The sequence below is a fragment of the Anas acuta genome, chromosome 12 (assembly GCF_963932015.1).
Source record: "Anas acuta chromosome 12, bAnaAcu1.1, whole genome shotgun sequence".
In the NCBI taxonomy this organism is placed as follows: domain Eukaryota; kingdom Metazoa; phylum Chordata; class Aves; order Anseriformes; family Anatidae; genus Anas; species Anas acuta.
Window position 1 is genome coordinate 1453728 of NC_088990.1, and position 25352 is coordinate 1479079.

A 25352-nucleotide genomic window follows, 5' to 3' on the forward strand; every position below is an offset into this window, starting at 1 on the left:
CCGGGCAGCACTTTCGGGAAGAAGTTCTGGGCTTCTTCCAGCCCACCCCTCCCACCCAGCACTGCTCCCAAAAACAACCTGTCCCGGCAGAGTTTATGTTTAGACTCTGGCATTAACCGTGGCAAATGTGTTTGGAAACCTTCCGTTTCTACATTTTTTCATATTTGGCAAGCCAGAGATTAGGAGGAGGCAGCGGGGCTGGATACTAGGGAGACCAAGATAACGCACAAATCCTATTTTTATTGAAGCCCACACCAAAGGCAGAGCTGGCTTTTACAGCAACTTGAATTCTGGTTTTTAGAATAGAGCCCACAACTGCATACAGGCAGGTAATAAGGCATACGGCAGAGATAGCCTTTTACTTATTTATTTTTAATCCTTTCTACTCCAGCTCCTTAGAAGAGATGATGAAAAAGCAGGGTGGAATAAAATCAGAAACGATATAAAAGCACACCGAAAGCTACCCGACAGCAAACTGCTCCGGCTGCGAATCACCCTGTACAGCCACGACAGTGAACTGCTTATTTCTGTTTTTAATACAGAAGGTGATTACTGTTAAACATGCAACACACACACACATTTCTGGGATTCCTCCCATCGGTGCCTCCAGCAGGGCTGGGGCGCACACCTACAATTATTAGTGCAGACTTCCACACGCAACCCTGAACATAACGTGGGCTTGGCAGGATTTATAGCTTTCAAATTCCACGTGGGTTGCTAGAATATTAAGTCTACCCATCAAGAAGGCTTTCCTCCGTGAGAGATAAAACCATAAAACCTCAGGGTTTGTGTTCGGGGATCGCAGACCAGGCCTGGGGCTGCTCCCAGCTGGGGCCGGAAGGCCTCGCCTCGCTTTAAAGGGTTTTCGCCAACTGGAGCAATCAAACGGCCCCGTTTTTGTACAGACAGCAGGAAATATCAACGTTAGAATTCTTCTGCGGTTTCAAATTCCTCATTTTTGTGACCTTTGTACACCCATCCCTGCTGGAAAAATAACTACGCGTTTTGTAGGCGTTCTGCCCTGATCTTCTCAGGGCCGGGATCTCTCAGGTCTTCCCATACCCACAGACATTTCATCCACGACCTGAAGGCCTGTAACCGGGTACAAAGGACCCCAGGGGTCACACAGCATTGCAAAATTAAACTTCAGCAGGCTGATTTTTGGCAAAATGGGCAAGGGGCCGCAGGCACAGAGCAGGCCCGGCACTGGGGCGAGGGAAGGCAGGGCTGTGCTGGGAGTTTCCCCAGGGAACAAGGCCGCTCCGCCACCAAATACTTGCTGGGAATGGAAATTTTGGGGCAGAAGAGGGGCAAGAGTCCTTTCATGAGGCAAGTTTGAATACTAGGGCACAAGTAAGGGGACAGAAGTGAGACCAGGCTGTCTGCAAGAGCCCCTTCAAGGCCAGGTCTCCTCCACCCGACATCTCTGCAAGCCCTCTCTGCTTCACTGCGTGGAGATCAAAACCAGTTGTTACAGTTGGACAGCTTTTTTTTTTTTTTTTTAATGGAACGTTTGTCTCATTTCCTGGAGCAGTTGATTTAATTTCATCCCTGTCTAATGGGACTTCAGCAAGTGTAAGTGGTTTGTCCTTAGGAGAGGCGGCATAGCAGCGTGTCCATGCCTCCCCTGCAGAAACTCCCTTTTCCCAGTGTCATTCCCGAATAAAGTGGTAATAATTGGACTGAAGTAAGAAAAAAAAATTAATATTTTACTGTGCCCTACAACGTTTAGCTAATGGAGGGTAGATGTTACACTAATGGCTCTATTCAGTTTGTCTAACAGCTTCAAATAGGAGCTTGTAAAGTTGCTTTTTGTACTCTGGCAAAAAAAAAAAAAAAAAGAAAAAAAAAAGTAAAATCCAGCAAGCAGTAGGAGTGTGCCCTAAAGCACTCCACAGATGGGATGCTCCCACCCAAAGGAAATCGGCTCACGAAGCCAACAGGGAAGAGTCACAAGCAGCAAGGTAAAAGGGCAGCCTGAGGAATCTGTTCCCAAGTGTCACCATGTCCCCAGAGCAACTCCCTGCACCTCGCCAACAGGTTTTAGCTCAATCCTGAAAACAGTGCAAGTCTTAGGCTCCCAAAAAGAGAAAATTGACTTCACCCGGATGCCCTGGCACACCAAAAATATCCACCAAAGGACCTCCATGAGGGGTCCTCCACACGCTGTAGGATTTCTCGCAGGCTGGTGAAGTCACTCCAAGCCATCACCCCCACCAGAGGACACGGCTTGCACAATTCTCACGTGGAAGGAGAAGGCTTTTGACAAAGTGACCTGGGAGAGCAGCTCCTGGCCTGCATGCACGGCCCCGGCCTGCCCTTTGGGATCAGGAGCCTCCCCACAGTCCCTCCCTTACCCCACTGCTCTCCACACAGTGCTGGACCAGCTGAGTCATCCCAATAAAAACTGCTCTTAAACCCCAGAAATTATAAACTTACATGGATATCCTGGCTGTACACAGCAGCTCTGCTTACAAGACTTGTTATCCATCAGCCTCCGTGACCAAGGTTCCTCCCTGCTTCCACCTCAATAATCAGGGGACCCAAGGCATCCCGACTGCAATTTCTTATATTGAAGAGAGGAGAGGGTTTACAAAGAGACAATGCTCGGCTCCAAATTTGTATTTATGGTCAATGCTAATCCAGAGGGAGCCTCCAAAGACCTTTGGCTCCGCTTCTCAAAATAGATTTTAGCTGCTCTTCCTGTTGTGATACACCAAGTTAAAATCTCGTAACAAGACACCCGGTATTTAAGAGGTTGCACTCAAATTTCTTTGAACTCTAGTGAGCAAGCACCCTGCACAACAGGGTGCAGCCCAAACCTACTGCTCTTGACAACAAAATCTTCCCGATTTGCTGCTTGGGATCGGTCCCGTGAAAAAACCCTGGAGCTGACCCTTATGTCTAGCTGCATCATTAAGCAAAAGACACTGGCAAAACAGGGACTTCATGCGTCTCAAGGGAAATTATTGGCAAGGGAATAACCTTGACCCTAACGAGCACAGACTGATTTCTGTCTGAGGCTACACGAGATGGTTTCCATTTCCTCTCCGGGCTCGTAGTCTGATGGGATTAACTTGAGCTGCAGGCCCTCTGGTGATGCTCCCGGCTGGATTTTCACACCGAGGAGTGGGACGGGGCTGCTGGAGCCACGGTGTTGTTCCATACCTGCAGCACTGACTGTGGTTTTGAACTATTTTAACACACGAGCAGCTGCTGTCGGCAAATTCTCTTAACTCTCCTCCCGAAAAACTCGAGTGTCCCAGACCAGCTGAACCCACGACCTGGCTGTCAGACCCGCTTGCACGTAATGCTTCTGCGTTACGATTGTGCTCATCCAAACCCTTGCAGCCACACCGCTATTAGCACCTGGCACAAAAGTCACTGCAGGACTTGGAACCTGGCATCGATCTCCTCTGCTTTTTAGAATCCATTATTTTTAAAAGGTGGAGTAGAAGAGAAAATGACCGGCTCTGCCAGCCAAGAACACCACTTCCCTGGGAGCAGCTCGGCCCCACGCGATGCGCTCCCCTTTCTCCCAGGCAAGCAGGCAGCTAAGTTTAAGAGCTGTGTTACAGAACAAACACGCAAGGAAATCAGCATGCATTTTTTTTTTTTAAACCTCTGACTCTTCAGCTCCATTTACCATGGATTCCACATTGGCCTGCAACTTGCTGTTCGAGTGAATCCAAATTCAGTGGGATGCCGGAGAGACGCGGTGATGGGAGCAGAGCACCCCAGGCTGCCAGCGTGCACATCTTCAGCCTCGCACAGGCAGTTCCTGAATTCTCACTGCACCTCCTCCCCACCCCACTTTTCTTTTTTTTCCCCTCCTACTCTTTTCTTGAGTCTTATTTTACACAAATTAACCCATGGGATTTTTGCTACAGATACCAGGAGCAATGCAGTTTCACTGCTGGATTGCACATGCTTCCAAGCCTGTAGCACAGTCACATTTTATGGTATTTCATTCAAGAAAAAATAATTATTAACATGACAAGCCAGAAAAAGGCATTTCTCATATTCAGCTGTTCTCCTCCAAAAAGGCCCCAATTCCATCTGCCTCCCCAGTGCCTCGGGTGAAAGGTAAAGCTTGCAGTAGATGTGTGCTCTTTGATCATGACTCAGACTGAGCCTCGCGGACCGTGCACCAGCTACGTGTCAATAAATGATGTATGAATGCGCATTTGTATAAACACACAGTGCGTTTGGACAATGAGTCACAACTGGTAGAAAAGTATTCTCTCTTCCAAAACAGGTTAAGTCATCACCACTCTGTGCGTTTGTTCCTGTTGCTAGAAGAAATTGTTTTGTGGTTTACCTGTTTTTTGTTTTGTTTTTTTTTTTTTTCCAAAGCAACTTCAGCTCTGCAGACGTAGGAGTTGATTTTTTCTATTTTAAATAAACTGCTGTGAAACATCAACAAGAGCAATTCTTCCTCTCCCCCGCAAAGGTAGGCAGCATTGCTACCGCAGCTTTAACAGCGAGGAAGGTTTCAAAGAAAGAAGGAATAAACAGGAAGGATGCAATCAGGTTTGCTGTTTTGGGGAGAAGCAAAGCAAGCTTAAAGAAGCTTTAAGAAAAAGCTTAGAAATTAAGAAAGTCCAATGTAATTCAGAATTCCTTCAGTTCAAAGTGTCTCCAAAGCGATCAGCATATGCAAAAATATACACGTAAGAAACCACAAACCCTGAAGCCTTTCTCAGTCGTTCCAAAAATGAACCCAGTCCCAAGGACACTCACGTGCTTAGCTACAGACCAGCACACTTGACCTTTCAAGTACAACTTGCAGCAAATTAGATACGATTACAGCAATGCTTTCTTTTTCCAAAAACACACATTTTCCAATGGCAAGAAGTGCTGTCCAGGACCCTGGGGCAGAAACTAAAACCCACGCAGAGGATATTCTCTGCAGCCTCCCAGTGATGCTCTCATTCACTCCCACAGCAAAACCACAAGTTAAAACAAGTGCTTAAGCTGAGCAGAACATACCCGAAACAAAGGCACAAGCAATGGGTCACGCCACGAGCTCTTTCCTCACCTTTTCTCCTCTCTACCCGGTCTGCTCTACACCACGAAAAACGCAGGGTCACGAGGGAGGAAGCAGGGAGGAAGAGACAAGGACAGAAATTAAACCTTAATCTGAATTAAGCCTTCTGATCTGAAATACTTTGATTTTAGATTCCACAGACGACCTTTTATTGTTGGAGCAGGGAGCACATTTTGCAGCAGGAATTCCTGAACTGCACATCTAAACACAAACCCCACCCTTATTACCAATTCTTATTTTAGCACAAATATGTTTTCGCTGCACGGATTTGAGGAAAGATGTCAACCCTCGAACCACACAGCCTCTTATCCTAACTCCTGGTGCGCAGCAACAACTCGCACTGTTAGCTGCCTCCTGGAACACCACAAGTTACAGAAACACAGCCTGCAAGTCCTATTCTGCAGGTAGCTCGCAGACAGATTGCAAGTGTTTTGAGATTTGAACAGCTCTGCCTCTTTGGAGGAAGAACGATTACCAAAATAAAAATATCCTTAACAAAAATACAAGTATAACGGGTTACTTTAGGTAAACCTGCATTCAGGAAGCTTCAGGAAATCTCCATTTAATGGAAATTCACTCAACAGGTTCTCTACTAGAGCTTTTATGAATGTCTTTGTGGTTCAGACGTTGAACTGAGCTCCAAAATGAGGAGAACCAGAGGAAAGTATTTGGAAACAGTCCGAGCTGGCCTCAAAGCCTTGCTCTTATCAAAAAACAGAAGACATCAGTGCTTGGGAAGATGGACACAGTGGAAGCCAGCGCACCTAACACCAGTTTATCCCAGTTCCCTGCTAGCCAAGGTGCGGGGTGGTAACGCTGGACACGTGGAGCTGCAAGGAGAACAGCCGCAGAGGGAGGGGAGCTTTACCCATCTATACGCAAATACAATGATTGCTTTATAGACAAGTTATGCCTATCCCACCACGAGGCCATTAATCCAATGAAAATAAATTAAGAAAAATGTGCTGAGACTGACAACGATGCTACACCTAATCGTTAATCCTGACCATATAACATCGCTGCAGGCAAAAGAGCTGTGGAGATGAAGGCTGTTAAATCACCCCACGAACACAGCCCAGCGCACCACTGTAAAAATGGTTTATTAGCAGAGCACTTCACAGCATTGTCTGAAACTTTACAACACTTACTTAGTATGTATTTGCTATTTGTCGGGGATTTATTGTCGCATCGGTTATTTTTAAAAGTTTGTACTATTAATGCTAGATTGCCATTGACAAATGTAGCACCGCCAGCACAATCTTCGCACAAGTGTTCTCTTAATGAGCAACTGGCGACGGCGGTGCCAAAAAAATCTGCAAACGTGCAACGATCCAGCTCGCAATTAGACCTGAACAATAGTTTCGCTGATTATACTTTTTATGCTGAACGCATTCAGCGATATGCACTGCGGGAACAGGCTGCATACAGACGAGCTGAAGCCATTCAGCGCGTTTGCATGCGAGCGGCTTTACTAAAAATTTCAATAAAAGGAATTCTCCAAGTAAACATTTTAAGCAAAACAATAAGCTCTCACTAATCCGCACATACAGACGTGCACGGGAGTGTTGTAAGCATTTACTAGGGATGGAAGGAGCAGGTTTGAGTTGACCCTTTCCTAGGACCGGGGATGATTTTTGGAAAGGTCAGAGCCTGGAAGAGCAAGGCACAAAAGCTGCCACCGCTGCTCACCCTGGCATGGCACGAGTCAGAGGACACACTGGCTGTGCAAAACATGGGAATCCAGACCAAACCTGTTAATATGGAGATGTGTCATGGGGATGCCCACATAAAAACCAAGCAGCAGAGCCACAGACCAACGGGTTTGAGCCGAAACCATTTCAGTTTTGGCTGGAGCTAGTGCTGTGTTACAGGAAACCTGCTCAAGGCCTAACACTGTTAGATGGACAAAAAGATGAAGTGTTTGCTCTCGAGACGTACCGAATGCCATCAGCAAAGCTGCCAGCACGCTGATGCCACGTCCCTGGCGTGAGGCAGTCGGCAGTGGCCACATCGTCCTGCTGGAGCGGCTGCTAGCTCCAGGCGGGCACTGGCAGAAAGGGGAAACCCAATTACAGAAAACAGCAGTATCTTCGTCAAAAACCAGTGAGCAATTAAACGTCTCCTACACACGGAAACATGTATCGAAGCTCATTATTGTACATCGGTCAATGTAATTGCGACTCCAACCCAACGCGGCCCGTGTAATTAGTTGGCACTAATGGAAACCTCCTAACGCAACGAATTGCTGAGATACCCTCCGTCAAGAGGATTTCCTCAGAGTGCCAGGAAGTCAGGCCGTCGACTTTAATGTGCACTTGGCCAGAAGACAGATGGAGGAGCTCCCTCCTTCCCCGTTACCAGCACCCGGGGACGTGCCAAGGTCCTCACAGCCAGGCGAAGGCGCCCAAAAGTCCTGGGCACAAAAGCACTGCTCGCTCACCCTTGGGTGCTGCCGGAGGGGAGCAGCAGGGAATCAGCCCCGATAGGATGGTCACTGCACACAAATGAAACTTATTTTCCCCTTTTGCTATTCCATTTGTTCCATTACACCTAACCCTTGCCACAGAAATGCTGCTCACAGAGCTCCGAGATGCCTCAGAGGTGCCCACGGGCTGATGAACCCGGAGCACCAGGCAGCCCAAAGGTTTTATTGCAGGTTTCACAGCGGCAGTAATTAGTGGCACTGAGCTGCTGAGGGGTTTTACCTCTTCTGCCAGCTGCATTTCTCCAAAAAGAAATTAAAATCAACTTTACTCTTGGCAGTGTTGATTGCAGTGGCGGAACTTTTTCTGATGACCAGGTATAAAGAATACTCGAGGTGCAGCGTGTAACCGTGCCCACCTGGGCAGGGAAAGGCCACCGAGTGCCTGACATCACGCCACTGTCCATCAGGTGTGCATTATCCTATGGGCCAAGCTGGCAAGATAAAAGCACAATAGAGAATTCGTAAAAGAAACACTGAAGTTACAAGAAAATCCTTCCTGGGGCAGGAATTAACACAAGGCAGAAGTAATAAACGAAAGCCAAAATCTCCTCCATAACCTAAAGGCCATCACAGTCTCACTTGAGCTGGTTTTAAACTTCAGTAGGTGTGCTACAGACACACACCCAGGTATTTAAAATGTGTGATAAATCAAACAAACCTGGAGGACTTCATCCTGATTTCTACAGCCAAGCAGTTGCCACCGAAGCGCAAGCAGAGCACGAGACCGTCACAGAGCTACTACAGAAAAAGGCAATCTAACAGCTAGCTCTGGAAACATTAACTGAGGCCATCAAGAAGAAAAGACTTCAGTGAAGGGCATCTGCTGCAGAAGTCATCTAGGAAGTCCTTACTGCATTGGAAGGACACGTTTTACCTGGAGCTGCTCCGAGGCAGGAAAGGTTTGCAGCCAGAGGCACAGCACCGAGCTGCTGGAGCTCAAGGAGCATTTGAATGACGCTCTCAGACACACGGTCTCATTTTTGGGTGGTCCTGTGCGGAGCCAGGAGTTGGACTCGGTGATCCTGGCGGGTCCCTTCCAGCTCTGTGATTCTACAATTCCTGCCCCAGGTGCCTCTGGTAGCGAAGGAGAGGAGCAAAGGTGTAGGCAGAACCTGTACTCCAACCAGCATTGTAAAAAGTTTCCTTTCCAAGTTGTGCCCACGTGCATCCACGCGCCTGACTGCCAGGAACAGAATTTCCTCCCGGTGCTGCTGTCCAACAGCTGCTCGATACTGGAACATAATTAATAGGTCTACAATACCGAGCTATTTTCTTCTGGATGCTACGGACTCTTTTTTCATCCAGAAATTCAATGCATTCACTCTTTATTCACTTACAACCCCACTGAGAGCCTATAAATTATTCCTTTATATTGCTGTGCATCCAGAGGCTCCAGCCAGGGTCACGGCACCGTGCCGGAGCGGAGCCACCGGCTCCACGAAAAGCTGCTCCGGCCGGGTCGATCAAAATATCCTTTTAGTGCATGCTAAAACGCTCCTTGTTTGTATAAAATAAACTGTTCAGTCTATGTCAACAGCTTCTCTTCTGCTGTTCCCCCTGGCAGATTAATTATCAGTCCGCCCAGATCTTCTCCTCCATCGTATTAACTGATTCAATGTCATTTAAAACATATTAAATACAGCACTACAGCAGACTTGAAACACTAAATAATTCATGACAGCAAAATAAGGTCTACACGGGGCTAGGAGATCTTACAAACATCATTCCTGTATCCCCCGCCCTCCCCAGTATTTTTCTAAAAATAAAAGACGAACTTGGGGGCAATTAATATGCGATACGGTCCCAGCAGCAGCAAAATAATTTTTAGCATCTCCTTCAAAACACTGTTTCGCACCATCCATCACTTACAGGAAAACATGATCAAGACGGGAGGCTCTGAATACCTCGGTGTTTTCTCCAAGATTCAATCTAGCCTGCTTCTAAATATGTATAATGCCGAGGCTGCATTAACACATTAAAGCTTTGTAGATTGCCATCACTGCTTCTGCTGCTTAATTTCATCTATCCCTCGCAATTCAGATCCTCGACTACTTTCATCCTAAAAAAAAAAAGCACATCTCAAATATAAAGGCTCATGATGCTCACATAAGCAGATTGCCAGGCAAGTTTAAGAGAACATATATTTAAAACCTGGCAGCAAAACTTCACTCCCCAACTCAATGGGAGTACTCGCTCAGCTTCTATTGCCTGGATGTTAATAAAAAGCATACTCTACGATCAGTTAAGCCTGACAAAGTCTGGGCAGGATGATGAGTTTGACAAGTCAAACAATTCAGGAGCACACTTGCAGAATTCACGAGCTGACGGAAGGGGGAAGGCTCTGAGCACCCGATAAAGCCTCCGCGAGGGACTCAGCCCGTTTGTTTTCCACTCCAGCTGCACAGAGACAGAAGCACAGTAATACAAAATGGATGCTTTTTTCTTTTTTCCCCCCCAAACACTGCCTTAATTTCCACACAAGCCTGTCTGCCCGGTTGAAATTCATTTGCTGCTTCAGACTATTTGCATTGCTAAACGCTCCTTTCCGCTCGTTTAGGAGCAAGCGGAGAATTTAAAGCACTCCGGGCTCGAGACCGTCCTGCTGCACCACGCACCCCAAAGGACAGATGATCCCAAACGCCAGCACGGGCTGGGTGCTCCCACCCCAGGCTCAAACCCCAGCAGGATCCCGGGGAGCACAGCCCAGGCTGAACCCAGCTGCAAGGCTCGGAAGAGCAGAACTCACCCAGCGCCGGTTAAGCACGCGAGAGCAGCATGTATTAATTAGCAGGCAGAAGTTTAAAGTTTCCTTTAATCATCTCGAAATGCTTTGAAACCCCCTTTTCTGGTGTAGCAGCTCCGAGAGGGCTTTTATCTTTCAGCTGTGACACAGGAGGCACTCTGGAAGCCCTGGGAAGCTTTCTGAGCCTCCTCCAGTTCGGGCTCCTCTCCTTGGCAATCAGATTTCCCAAACCCGCGCGCAGCCACGACTAGCAGAGAAACTGTCGAAGACCAAGGAGAAATAAATCACTGCATTTACCACGAGGAGAAAAACTTTTGCTTCTGGAAAATCAGAGCGTCGGGGAGAGCCACGCTCCAGTTTAGCACCGGTGTTTTATCCTAAAATCCTCCCCACACGTGGCACAACAGGATAAACCCCTGCCTCCCCCCCGCGCCACAGACCTGGTGATCACGGCGCAGCTAATTGCACGGCACCCCAATTAACAATTAGCAGCTTTCTCACGCAAAAGCGAGCAGCCAGGCTAACGGCACGCAGACCTGCTCTCACGCACTGCCTCCTCCAGAAGAAATCTTCCCCTGGAAGGATCTCCTGGTGCTACCTGCACACGCTGGCACGTCCCCTGGCAACAAAACCACAGCTCCCCACGGCCCCCCGAGCCAGGCATCTTTCACCCCAAGCTCACTTACCGGCCACGAGGGGCTGATAAAAGTCCCCGCAGAGGAGATTTTCCAGCTGGCACCTCCTGGAAACGCAGCTGGCAGCTGGACGAGCGTTATTTGGGCAGCTCCAGCCCGTCGCAGCCCCCCCAAACTCAGCCCCAATTCGGTGATCGAGGCAGGGGATCTGCTCCGTGCTTACCTTAAGCAAAGGGAGGTCTCCGAATTCTAACGGGGCTCGGGGGTTTCAGCTTCAGAAATGCATCGGCGGGCGACCCAGCGAGATTTCCCTCTCCGATTTCCTACAGGGGAGATGTGGAGAGGAAAAATAAAAAAAAAAAAATAAAAAATTGGAGTACTTCAGGATCCGCAGCAGCCACCGGAGTTGGCTTCCTTCCCCTCTCTCTGTAGAAATCCTCTTACTCAGTCCTGCCTGCTCGTAAGACAGCGCTGCTGACGAATTTCAAGGCTCAGCTCTTGACATGCAGAATCACTGAAGGATCAAGAGCATAAATGTCACTTCCTCCAGGCAGCACATCAGCGGCGAAGGAGCCTAATCTGCTCTCCCCACCACAATCCCACCAATTGACGAGCAAATCCCCACATCTGCCTCATGCAGAGCTCGCAGCAGAGCCGCTCCCGAAGAATCCCGATGCAGAGCCCGCGTTTCGAGGAGCTCACTTTTAGCTGCCCCATTATGTAGTTCCACTTGAGGAGCTGCACGAGTGGAAGAACATAAACTGGAAAGCTAATAAAGCACCAAGGCAGAGCCTAACCTTGAAACAAATTACAGCCGGCGACGTCGGAGCGGTAGCAGAGGCTCAGGAATTATTAAGCGAGCTCCAGAAGAGGTTTCAGTAACCAAATTCCAGCGCAACGCCTTATTTATGGCACGCGGGCCGGCCCCAAAACCTTCGCCTGGGTTTTTCCATCTCCCTTATTGCTTTTGCACATTTCCTGATCGAAGCCAAGGGAGGCTTTCTGAGGGCGTTTCGGAACCCGAAGTTTTTTGAGATAGGATTTAGGCGCACGGAGGCAACGTCCTCCGCACCCCAGCCACCCGTGGATTAACCACAACTGGGGCCGCCAGCAGCAACTTGACCCACCGTGTAATTAACTCCTGAAATGGCATTTTAATGATCTCTGCCCTTCCTCAACTTGGCAGCAGCATGTATAATGACGCTCTTATTAGCCCTCCTGCCTCCTTCCCTTGCATTCCCAATTTCAAATTAAACAAAACCTCTTCTGTTGGAGCTCGCCTTGAAGTAGTCTTGTCTTAAAAGGATTACCCTCCGCTAAAAGCCCGCTGGATTCCATAAAAGGAGGCTTATTCCTGCATTTCAAGTCCCTTTTTTTTCTTTTTCTAGGTACCTAATGCACACCTGGATTATTTTCCCTAAAATCTCTTTGAATTTTCTCACCGAATTAGCTCAACGAGGTAAATTTTATCACCCATTAAAATTTCTGCCAATGCAGCCGGAGCCGGCTCAGTATTTCTACCCTATAATCCTCTCGCTGGAGGCTCGATTTAATAAACAAAGGCAGCTCTAATAATTCAAATCTTACTCTCAAAGATGCGATGTGCCTGTCAGAAGCTTTCTGCAACGCAGTCAGTACATTTCTCCAGCCCCTCTCCAAGGCTTTGCATACATTTAAGCCCGCGTCTTGCCTTTTGAATGCTGATAACTGCTGTTCCTTTTCTCTCCTTTAAAGGATTAAAGGCAGCCACACAGACATTTTTATTAGTGCATCATGCACCATTAAATTGTCAGCTTGTCTGCCACGATCCTCCTTAGGAAAAAAAAAAAAAAAAATACATACGTGGCCTTGAAAACATCTTTCCCACCAAATCCTCATTTTCCCGGCATTTATTTACAAATTGCAGCAAACAAAGGCAAAGCACCACGTGCATTTTCCCTGCAGCCAGGTTACAGCAGGCGAGCAGCACTCGGCGCCGAGCATCTATTTTTAAGCAGCACCCGGCGCTTCCACGCCAGAAAGCCTCCCCTCGGCCCCCCCAGGAGCTTTATTTTTTATTATTTAATCGCTCGCCGCAGCGCCTCCGAGAAGCGAGGCGAGACCTCCCAGGCTGTGCATCCTCCTAACACGGGAACAACTCCCAGAGGAGAAAAAAAAATAAAAGTTTTTAGCAGGAGCGAGCAGCGACAGGGCTGGCCAGGAGACTCCGCGCTGAGGCTGGGGCAGGCAGATGCTGCCTCTCCCAGGGGACAGGACCCAGCACTCCCCAAAATCCCCTCCTAATGGGGCTGGTTCTTCCCTGCATCCCTCATTTTTTGCCCATTTTTGCCCATTTCTCACAGTTCCCTTGCACAAAGATTCCTTTTCTTTGACCCAAACCCCACGGGAGCTGCCCAGCTTTGCTCGAGCAGAACCGTGCCACGGCACAAAGCGAGCCAGGTGGGAGCAGGGAGGGCTGCAGCATGGCAAGTTACCTTTCTACCCATGTCATACCCGTTTGGAAGGTTCTGCCCCTACAAACCCATCGCCCTGTGTCCCACCACAACGTTTAAGGAGCAATCGGCACAGCTGAGATGTTTAACAAAATGCCCATGATGTGCACCAAAGGGGCCATTCGTGCACTCCTGGTTCTTTACACATAACGGAGCTATCCCCGAGCCCACCCAGAGCCACAAACCCCTCTCTAAAACACCACTAAACACCACTAAAATCCCAGGAGCTGCCCGGTCCCACACCGACCCAGCACCCATGCGACCCATCAAGGCACTCGCTGCAGGGTGCTGGTGTCTGGTCCCAGCACTTAGTCCCCATCCGATGCAGCACAAGGCAGAGATTTAGAGCAAAAACAGGGCACCCGTTTTGGGGTGCTCTTGTCCAACAGGGCAGGCACTCGATAGAGTCACAGGCACTCGATAGGGTCACAAGAAATGGGGTCAAACTAAGCGATTTTGGAGACAGGTCCCCAGTAAGCCAGCGAAACGAGCTCGGTTTGGCAAGCAGAGGGCACCTTTGGGGCTCAAAGCCGTGCAGGTTTCGTGGCATCCCTCCCCTGTACCCGCACTCGGCCCCCCAGGGCTATTTTATGACATGCCCAAATTGCACCAAACCTCACCAGATCCCCTGCAGCCCGGGGACAAAGCTGGCACTGCAGAGAGGGGAGCGAGCTCCAGCAGAGGGCACTCGGAGGCAGGGAGAGGACCCGGGGGGAGCCGCAGCACCCAGAACGGGAGGAGAGCGGTGCCAGAAGTCCCACCAAGTGACATTTTATATCTATAATTTCATATATTTATATATATATATAGTATACACACGCACACACGTATATATACACACACATATATATAAATATATACTTTTTTTTTTTAAAACACCGCAACATTTTGCAAAGAAAGCTCGCATCTTGCAGAGAAGTGGGGAGCAAGCACAGCCCCAAGACCCCAGGCTCCCCAGCACGCAGGCAGGACTTGGTACCAGCCCCGTGTATTAAAACACCACCCATCACCCCACAGCGAGATAACCTCCTCCATCCACACTCCTGGAAACCAAACTCCAGGACCGACACCAGCAGGAGCAGCTTCAATCGTAGCTGCTTGGAGAAACAGAAGTTTCACTGCTCAATGTTTTTTCTTTCAAGCAAAACTTTGTACCGGAGGGCATTTACCACGGGTGCTCGTGTTAAAGCAGCAGTCCCCACGAGGATCAAGCTCAGCCTTACAGGATACGCCTCCAAACAAATTCAGCGAGCTGTGTGCCTGGGATTTCACCCCAAATATTTTGTACTGGGTGTAAACTGCAAGCCCCGTAACCCGTGTCAGGGAAAACGCAAATATTTACACGTGTCAAAAAATAGGGGGGACACTGCTGATAGGATTTCTTTCCTTTAAAGAAGTTCAACAACTGTTCCATGGGATTTAAGGCAAGGTCACAGAGCTCGGCTCAGAGTCCATAAGGTCAAGATCCCAGCGTTCAGAGACCCCTGCCACCCCTGGGCCATGCCCCAGCAAACACCCGGAGCAGGGCTCGGACACCCGGGGCTTCCAGGCACTGCTCAGCCCCACGTCTGACCTTTTATAAGCACTCAGGGCAGGAGAAGAAGCAATGAAGTGTCAGAGGGGTGCAGCACCACCTCGGGCTTTTGGAAAACCTGCAGCAGCCTTCGGGAAGAGCTGCTGCTGCGAGTGACCTGCGAGCTAACCCCAAACGCTGCTTTCAGCTTGCATTTTCCCAAGCCACCAATACCATAAAACAGAAAAGAAAAAAAGAAAAAAAAAAGCATTTAGGTAAGAGATGGAGAATTCTGTTTTTTAAAAGGAGACCCGGATAAATCTCACTCTTGCAAGAACGCCAATTTTTGCAAACAGCTACAAACATGTCACAAATCCTGCATTACTCCGCAGCCTTCAGAGTGGTGGCAGCACATTTGCATACCTATTACTCTATAAATTTTACAGCCCACGTATCCCAAGCACGCTGTTGCTGAACAGCGATGCCAAGAGCTGGCTTTCGAAGAAAACTCGGGGCTCTGCAGAACCCTTTGGCTACCAGACCACGCTCGCCGCTTGGTTCTCAGCTTTGAGCCCTGCCAGCCTCAAAAGTCTCAGAGCAAACTCACCTCCTGTACCCGTAAGGCTTCCCTACGATACCAGGCATCAAATATTTACTTCTCGACACAGTTTAAAGACAAATTTAAGAACCAGATGTGCCCTGTGGCCACCGTTCCCCACGTTACACCAAGAGGGATCCGTCCCCTCCTGCCCGGAGCCCTAAAACACCGCAGGTGCCATCGGAAAGCCCTCCGTGGGGGCACCTGCTGGAAACAACCCACAGCGAGCGAAGAATTCAGCTCAAAATCCTGAATTCAGCACAAAATCCTGCTGCTTCTCACCTCCCAGCCAGGCGTTGATGCCGTTCCCAGCACCAAATGTTCCAGCTCTGACACTCGAGGTGGCACGCGCGTGCGCGCGGGGCACTTTGCGCACAACCCAGCGCCACGCTGGGCAAAAAGAGCCCGAGCCTCGCTTTGTTTTCCGTGAATTCGTCACTTCGCATGATAAAATATTAAAAACGCCTCTTTTAAAAGCCTCATTCTCAGCAGGCTTTAATATGAACATTCTCCGAGCGCGCTGTTCATGCTTAAAAAACAGGCATTAAACAGCTGAAACGTTTGATGTTTGGAAACACAGCTACCCATCTGCCAAGGGCTTGGGAAGCATTACGTACCCAGCAAGATTTTCTGTTCTAAACCTATTTAATGTTAAAGAAAAAAAAAAATATAAAAATCTCCAGACATGCAAAGCTTGGAGCTTAAAAATAATCCTTTCTGCTTACTCCCAGATCTTCCCTGCAAAAGGCTTTGTTTACTGCGAAGCTCCAGCGTGCTGCTGCTGGCGTGGGGATCTCCCTCGCCTCCTCCACGTAACGGGTTTATAAATTCGTTTATAAATTACCTGCAGGGCTTGGAAGTGCCTGACCTGCCCTCCTCGGCCACCCAGGGCTCACCGCGTGCCCCGCTGTGGGTTAGGGTGCCCGTGGTCTGGCGGGATGCGCAGGGAGCTCCCTGCCTGCAGAGGGGTGCTGGGCACAACCTAAAAGCCAAAAACTTGCAGGAGATGATGGAGCACAGCCCCAGGAGGCTCGGGGTGGGCTCCAGCCACATCCTCAGGGCTGGGGACATTAAGGGGTGTCCCATATATCCATACCACCCCCACGCTGCCCTCCTGGGGTCCCGGTCACGCCAGGCCACGGGGATTACCGCTCTGTAATCCTAAAAGCAGCCTGAAGTTAGCAGGAACATATGGCAGAGCACGACGGAGCTCTTCCTGCCACCCACCCAAAAGCGACGCGCTTCGCTGACAGGTTTTTTGCAGTTTCGCTTCCTCGGAAATTCAGATTTGTCTGGAAGAACAGCGACTGCAGGAAAAGCAGAGCAAGGAGCCCCTAATACCAGGAGGAACTTGGCTGTCGGGGGGGAGCAGGCAGGGCTCCGACACCTAAATTCTGGGGCTGGCGAGCAACCAAGATTTTGTCTCAATTCACCTTCTGTGTGGCAGCTCCATGGGGGAAAAAAAAAATAGAAACACTCAAAACCTATCACAGGAACAGGTTGGAAGAGAGGTGCACAGCTCGGCTTAAAAATGGATTAAAAAAACCCACAACCACAGGAATGATGCTGTCCTCCCTCTTCTTCCCCGCACGCCTCATCCCTCACCACCTTCACCTGCAGAGCCACCAGCCTGTGGTGTGAAGCACACCACCTGGTTTGGGTCCTCAGAAACACGAAGAAACGGTATAAAAAAGAAAAAAAAACCACAGAATTAGGTCTCCCTTTCTGCAGCAGAAGATGCCCCGAGCTCACTTGTTGACGTTTCTCATTAGGAGACATCCAAAAGCCCCGCGAGGAGAGCAAAGCTTCTTAGGGTTTTTGAAGGAAGCCTTCATCAAACAGCAGGGATGGCAGGAGCCCATCCGTCCTCGAGCTTCACACAACAGTTAACACTTTTTTTTTTTTTTGCAAGAACTTTAAAAAAAAAAAATCATTTAAGACAACATAACACGCAGCCTTCTGTACGCAGCCTCATCCTCACGCACCTTTTAACGGGACAGCTTGAGCTCTGCCTTCAAGCTGGTTTATTTGTCAACTTCCCAAAAAGCAAAGCTGACGTTTTTAACAATGTATGCTAAAGACGTATTTTTTTTTTTCTGCCTCCCCAAAAAAGCAGAAATGTAAATCAAATTGATGGAGGCAAAAAAAAAAAACAAAAAACTACAGACCCCTTGGACCCGATGGTCTCTGGAGGTCCCTTCCAGCCCCTACAATTCTGTGATTCTGATTTTTCCATTCAAACCAGAAGCTAAAATCCGGGTTTAGCTCAATCCTGCTGTCAGAGCGTTGCTGTGAGAATTGCTCGTTCAGACGTAGACGTCTCTGAGGTCGTTGAGTGCTCTGCAATTAGACACGTCCCCGGCAGCTCATTAACAGGGCTCTGCCCGTTGACGGCAACTGGCTCCAAGCGTAACGGAGAAAGAGGAATGCCAAAAGGTAAAAAATCAAATCTCACGTGAAGATTACATCAAACAGCTCTGCTTCATCTTTAAAAAAGGGAAATCCCAAAAGAATTTGAGAACTGCAGGCAGTGGCCGTGGGGCTGGGGAGCCCAGCCGGGAGCTTTTGGGTCTACCCTAACAGGAGCTGGGTGCCAGACCCTGACCTGGGCATTACTGCAGGCTGTCACCTCGTTAGTGTGCTGTTAACGAAGCAGGGCTGAAGGTTTGGCTTACACTTGGCTATTTCGACTGATGGAAACCATCTGACGGGGCTTCTGCTCGCAGCACCCCAGGGCAGGACGGCTTCGGGGCTCCTCTGAGGATCCCCACCCACCCGGGGGCAGGAGAAGAAGGAAAAAACCAAAACCACGACTTTGGGAAAAGCCCAGGAAAAAACTGGGAAATGGTTTCCCTTTGAACACGGAAACCGGAGAGGAACGAAGCTGCCTGTGCAGCCTCCTCTCGCTCTTACCAAAGGTGAAGCTGCCCTTCGGTATCTCCAAGGCCATCGAGGAGTGCAAGTCACAGCTCCTGGTTTTTCACCTCCAAACGGCTCCAAGAGGTTCTGCTAAATCCAGCCTTTTGTTTCGAGGCTTTGTGGAATTTCCTGCGTACCTTAATGCCATTAAGGTGACAAAAAAAAACACACAGCAGCCACATTTCCTGCACTGGAAGGGTTCAGGGACTCTCCCACCAGATTTGCTGTGGGAGAGCTCGGTTGTTTCCCTTGCACCCTGCAAGGGAAAAAAAAAAAAAAAAAAAAAAAGCCACAATCCCCTGTAACAGCCTTCATTTTTTCAAGGCATGAAGCAGGATGGAGAACACCAAGCTTGAGCAAAGCCCCTTCAGGAGCCGACCTCCAGCTCCCTTGACACAAGCAACGTAAGCAAGGGAAAAAGAAAAGGTGCCATAATTGAGATAAGACGCTAATTAAAAGCTCGTTTCCTCTGGCCTCAGCAGCGAGCCTTCTTCTGCAGGCTCTCCTTACCGTGCATTTTATCTCCCATGGCTCAGGCTCAATATTTACCATTTAAAACACAGCCAGGAAGCAATTTTGGGCCGTCCAGAGGAGCTGGTTAAACATCAGCCACCACGGGCTGGGTTAGGAGGCGAGGAAGGACCCAGACACGTGGCAGGCACCTGGGGGATCCATCAGGCAGCAGGGCTGAGAGCCTCCCAAATGCATTTCGGGTTTTGGTGTTGGAGGAGGAAAAAAAAAAATAAAAAAATCACAAGATCCTAATGTCACAAAAAGGGGAACATCTGCCGACATTTTGGGTCTGCAGCAGGAGAAGCGATGAGTCAACTTGCTGTGGAAAAGCAGCAGAAATGAAGAGCTCGAAGCTCTGGCTGCTTCGGACATGAAAGGCGCTTCGTTAACACGCAGCAAAGCGACCTGAGACACGCCACCAGCAGCTGCCTTTTCATCTGCCAGCTCAATTAAATGTTCAGAGAGAGAGCTACGTAAACCTAACTTCAGTAAAATCCAACTCGTCATTATTATTATTATTATTATTATTATTTTTCAGGAGGAGAGATCAGAAAACCCCCGACGGCCAAAACCACCCCGAAGAGCAAATCGCTTTGCCCAGCCCCTGCTGACATTACACCGGTACCGCCAGCACCCACGGCTGCTCCCGTGGAATATTTACACTAAATGTGGAAAAATTGGGTACATTTCCCCAAAGTAACCGCCCCAAACCCCTTGTTTACCTCCGCACGTGCCTGGCCTCACCGCCACAGCCTCAGCCGTTCAGGAGGCAGCCGGGCCACGAAGGAGCTGAGGACACTTGTCTGACAGAAAATTACTGTCAGCCGCTGCCAGGCCCAGCTTTGCCTCTCCCCGGGCCGGCAGCCAGCCCCTAATCAGCTCAGGGCCCTCCTAATTTTCAGCTGGGCAACAAGGCGGCGCCACACAAAGGGGGGCGGCCTCCTCCGGGCACGCTTCCACTGAGAAGGTGGAAAAAGAAAAACCCAAATAACAGCAGACCCCGCTGTTAATACCTGCGGGGAGGTTCAGGAACTCCCCTGAGTGCCAAAATTTCCTTTAGCCAAGTTTTTTTATCCAAAATTTCCTGTGCTGTCACAGCACCCCGCCGGCTGGGGTGGCCAGCTCTGCTGAGGGGGGGCAAAATCAGCCCTGTCAATTTAGGATTCGTCCTCCTCACCTGAATATTTTAGCCCAAATGCCTGCCACGAATTTTGCTGCCACAGGATTCGGACAGCTGTGGTGCCGAGACCTCCTCCATGCACCCGAAAAGCAGGGGCACGGAGCAGCTGCAGGAGTCCCGGCTCGTTTTGGGGACAAGGGCTCCACTTCTCCTTTTTTAACACCTACAAAGGCTCCGAGCAGGGGCACCATCAGCCCCGCAAGCCCTGCACCCTAAAGGAACGAGCCAAACGCCCAAATTCCTACCAACACCACCCCAAACGACGCTTTTTGGTGCCTGAAGCCAGCAGGCACCACGAGGATGCATAGAGAAGAGATTTCCCTCCTGCCCTGCCCGGGCAGCTCCCAGCCATTTGCCTTGGCAACGTTAAAATTGGGCTAAAAGGTGGAATAAATCAGCTAAAACTTCGCATCCCGCACCCTCAGAGCCCGCAGACACCAAATGGCCCCGGGACAGCTCAGGTCTGGTGCCCACACACACCCTAAGCAGGTTTATTGGGGTTTTCGGGACTTTGCCATACAACCAGGTGCCCCAAATCCCCCCTGTTAGGGGGGGTCTCGCAGGGCCTCATGCACGGGGCCTGCAGGAGCCCTGTGGGGGCCGTGTCCGAGGGCAGCGAGGGGCAGGAGGGGCTGGCACTGGCAGTCCTGGCACCTGGGTGCTGCCCTGCACCGGGGGCCACTGGGGGCTCAGGACCCTTAGGACCCCAAGAGCCCCAGAAACCCCCAAAAGCACCCCAAAACCTCAGAAGCTCCTAAAAAGCCCCCAAAGCCCCAAAACGCCCCCAAAACCCCCAGAAGCCCCAAAAGACCCCCAACGTCCCAAAAAGCCCCAGAAGCCCCCAAAAACCTCAAAAGGCTCCCAAAAGCCCCCAAAACCCCAAAAAAGCCCCCAAACACCCCAAAAAGCCCCAGAAGCTCCCAAAAGCCCACAAAACCCCCCCAAAGCCCCCCAACGCCCTAAAAAGCCTCAGAAGCCCCCAAAAATCTCAAAAAGCCCCCCAAAGCCCCCCAACGCCCTAAAAAGCCCCAGAAGCCCCCAAAAAGCTCCCAAATCCCCCCAAAAGCCCCCAAAACCCCCCAGATCTCCCCCTCCACCCCCCCTCGCCCCCACCCCACGCCCCCCTCCACCTCCCCCAGGCCCCCCACGCCCCCTCCAGCCCCTCCCTGAGCCCGAACGCCCCCCGCTGCCCCCCCCCACCCCCTCCCGGTGCCCTCCCGGTTCCCGGGGCCCCCCCGCACCCCCCTCCCGGGGGCAGCCCCAGCCCCGTACGGCCCCCCCGGTGCTCAGCGGCCACCGGCAGGCGGCCCCCGAGCCTGCGCTGACCCCGCGGGGCCGCCCCGGTTCCGGTTCCGGTTCCTGCCCCGGTTCCGGTCCCGGTTCCCGCCGCTCCCCCCCCCCCTCAGCCCGGCCCCGGTCCCTACCTGCGGCCGCGGGCCCTGCCGGCGGGCGGAACCCCAGCGCCGGGGCAGGCGGGGCCGCACGGAGGGAGTGGAGCAGCGCCCCGCCTCCTCTCAGCCAATCGGAGCGCAAGTGGGCGGGGCGTTGAGAGCCCGCCGGCCAATAGGAACGCGCGGCCCTTCCGGTCGCGGCTCTACCTGCGCCGGGGCGGGGGTGGGAGGGGGAGCGGCCCCGCCCACGCTTCCCGCGAGAGCGGTGGGAAGGGGCGGGGCTCGCCGCCAGCCAATGGGAGAGCGCGGCGGGGGCCAGGGGAAGGGGGCGGGGTTTGGAGGGGGAAGGGCGCCGCGGATTGGCTGCGCGAGGCCACGCCCCCCGCCCCGCAACGCGCACGTGGCGGCGCGGGCGCGGGAGAACGAGGGGTGGGCGGGGGGGTTAACCCCTGCGCTGCCGGAGCGAACCGGGAGGGGACCGGAGGGGACACGGGAGGGGTCCGGGGGGTCCCGGGGGTTCCGTGCCCTGCCTCGGCCCGGGCAGGGGGGTGAGGCCCCGGGCTCAGCTCTGCGGGCTGAGCACGTGAACCCCTCCGGCATCATGCCCACAGCCCCATCAGACAGCATTTTGCTCGATTTTGGCTTTTTTTTTAATTTTTATTACATTTTTTAATTTTTATTACGTTTTTATAATTTTTTATCTGCACCGATTTGGGGCATTCTGCAAAGCTCTGACCTCTTGCCCAAGCCTGCGCCTTGCAAAACCCTCATTGCATGCTGCCAACTTCACCCCAAGTACAACCTCAAGCTCCAAATCAAGCAGTACGGGGCTGTGATGCCCCAGGGCTGGAGCCCCTGGCAGCCCGGGACTGGTGGCACTGGGAGCACTGGTGGCACTGGGCGTGCTGGCGGCACGGGGCCATGCACTGGGACTGACCCCACCAGCCCGGCTCGTGCACGGTCCCGTAGGGCCCTGCAAAATGAGCTACGGGTTGGTGAAACCAACTGGCCCTTCCCCTGATTGCAAATTAACTGGGTTAATTAACCCAGCAGGTGTCCTAATGAGAGCTCCATCCTCACCACTCACACCCAGGAAGGTATTTACTGTAAAAAACTCAGCACTGCCACGAGACCTTCCCCGTGGTTGCAATGCATTTCCCTTGGCCTCGCCTTCCATAGCACAAGCACAGCCCCAGCATCTCCCCTTCAGGACCAAGCCCCGGGGCTGGGATGCCCGAGCATCGCTCCAAACCTCACCAGCAGCACACAAACAAGCAAAAACTTGTTTAAAAAAAAAAAAAAAGTAGGAAAAAGTTCAGTTGTGTGTGCTGAGCTCCTGCTGCATGGCACGCTCATGGGGACCCCGCAAGTGCTGTGATGCTGGCGGCCTCAGGCAGGACCCAAATTTCACTCCAAATGCATTTTATGGAGCTGCTGTCCTGGAAGAAGCCCCTGCGGCCCTGAGGGCCCTTCACCCAGCAGCAGCAGCCCCGTGCTGCCAGGGACCGGCACAAAACCCCACGGGATGGTTTCGGTGTCATCCCTGCAGATGCTCGTCCCTTGCAGAAATGCCACTTTTGGGGTCCTCGGACCCACAGGGGGTCGGGGAGGCTCTGTATGGGACAGGGCAGCGCAAGGAGGGAGCACGATGAGGCACCACGCTGAGCACCCCGTGAGCTTCCCCGGCGTGATTTGGGATGGAAACGTGGTTTTTCACTCTCCTTTTCTTCCAGGAACTCCTCTTGCTTGTTTAAGGGCCGTGTCCGCAGCCCACCTGAAACTAAACAGCGTCCTCAAAGAGCGCTGTGAAGAAATACCGGGGATGCTCTCGCTCCACCACCAGATAAAGGGTTTAGGCAGAGGCCCCGTAGCACAATGCATTTAAATCGAGCTTAAAAGATGAGGTCCTGATGCCAGGGTAAAAATTTACATTGCAATTACCATCGTGTTCCCGACGAGCTGCCGAGAAATCCTTTATTTCAGCCGGCCCCGCTCAGCCTTCCCCCGGCCCGGGCCCTAAGCGGATGATTCATGTATTAATATGTGCTTATTAGAGGGCTCCTCTCCCTCCTCGCCCGCTATCTGTCTTCGGCGGTGGAGGAAGGAAATGAATTCTTAAAACCCCGGGAACAAACGGTGCGGGCGCGGAGATCAATCCTGCTCCCGCTGACGTCAATGGAAAAATTTCCCCCCGGCTCCAACGGGGGCAGAATTAGGCGAATGCGGCAGGTACGCGCCTGGCAGACAGCCAGCCAAAAATCCTATAGGGCCGAAGGGGGGAAAATTGTTAAAAATAACCCGAGGGGATGGAGGACTGGCGGTGCTATTTCTCTGGGGAGCCGCAGCCCGTCCCTCATCGCCGCGCCGTGCCCCCTGCCTTTGCTTTGGGGGGCAGGGAGTGCTTATAACGAGCCTGTGGGGTGTTATTGCTCCTTAATTAACTCGTTTGGGCACAAACCTATAACCTCCCGCCGCCCCCCAAGCGGGGCAGCATTTTGGTTTGGGGGTTTTGGGGTGTGGGCAGAAGGGAAGGGGAGGCAGCGTCACCGCTGTGCACGGGAGATCATTATCGGCGTCCCCCATAGCGAGGGACAGTCCCACAACCCAGTGACAGCGGGTTCCACGAGCAAGAAGACAACTTGGTTTAATATAAATACATAAATAACGAAATAAGAACAAGAAAAAAAATAAGAATTTGGTTTAATTCTGAGTGAGGACGCGCGGGCCAGGCTGGGATGGGCGCTCACGCCAGGGTCTCTCTGTGCCGTGCTGCCCATCAAGGAGAAATCTGGTTTTGGATCAGCAAAAAAGGGGAAGGTGGGAGAGAGAAAAGCCCCAAATGTCCTGCTCTTCCCGCGGTGCTGAGGGGCAGAGTGCTGAGGGCTCGCTGCAGCTCACTGGAGGGCTGGAAACGGAGAGAGATGGCACGAAAAAGAAATGCTCCCGCAGCACCAGAGCCACCACCAAAAGAAACAACACCAAAAACACCACCAGCACCACCAAAACCGCAGCCACTGAAACGGTTTCGAGCACCGTCGCCCCACATGTGGGCCCAGAAATCACCGCCGGCCCTAATTGGAAGCCGGCAGCTAACGAGATGTCAGCCGAGCAAAATATTGGGAGCCGCGTAATAATTATATCAATGAAATCAACAACAATTTAACAGCAAAGGTTAATTACATTTATATAAAAATCTGATAGACAAAATGATGCTCAAACAGTTGGGCAGACTAATTGAAAGCTAATGTTGCTCCTAAATTGAATTTCAAATGAATTTTACATCCATAGTTCATTTTGCTAATTTCATTCCCTGTATCCTGTAATTTGTTGGCAGTGATTGATTACTTAAGTGAATAATATCTACGTACCCGGGCCACTTAGTGATGGAATATGCCAAATGTGATCGGGCTGTTAATAAACACAGTTCCTTTCAGGTTTCCCTCCCTGGGTTTCGAGGAGCGGGGGCACGGCCCCGGCTGCGAGGGGCTTTTGGTGGCCGCCAGCTCCTGCTGTGGTTCCTTTCCCAACAGGTTGTGCTGAGGGCAGCTGCCTGCGCTTTACCCCCTCCCAAAATCCCATTTTTATCCCTCAAAGTGCCAGGATTCGTACCGGAGGTTTGGCACCAGAAGCTCTCCGTGCCATCTCCAAGCTGCGATCTCCCCACGAGGAGCTCGCCAAGCTGGGGTGCAAAATCCCCGGGCAAATAAATGCAAAACGGCCACGGGGGATTGGAGCCACAGCCCTAATCCTTCCTCCCCACCAGTTTCTGCCCCCAAATCCCGGTGCCCCCCCTGACCCCACGTCCCCCAGGCTCCGAAGGGGCAGCACAGACG

At 51.3% G+C, this 25352-nt stretch overlaps 1 protein-coding gene across 5 annotated transcripts in view; it reads right to left on the minus strand.

Annotated features, from left to right (window-relative positions):
* The window catches only part of GLCE (glucuronic acid epimerase), a 43902-nt gene extending 22195 nt beyond the window's left edge, over positions 1-21707 (minus strand). Inside the window, exons 1-3 of one of the 5 annotated variants that reach the window (XM_068695355.1) lie at positions 12501-13318; positions 11358-11427; positions 11137-11236 (exon numbers count right to left, since the gene is read on the minus strand). Coding sequence is in view for 1 of the 5 variants with exons in the window: in XM_068695352.1 (XP_068551453.1) it covers positions 2440-2441 (2 nt within the window). In the remaining 4 variants the exon portion in view is untranslated. Of the gene's footprint in view, positions 1-2439; positions 2580-11136; positions 11237-11357; positions 11428-12500; positions 13319-19670; positions 20075-21552 lie in introns of those variants that run through there. The other 4 variants (XM_068695354.1, XM_068695357.1, XM_068695356.1 and 1 more) reach the window with 4 other exon arrangements.
* Positions 21708-25352: the final 3645 nt, after the last annotated feature.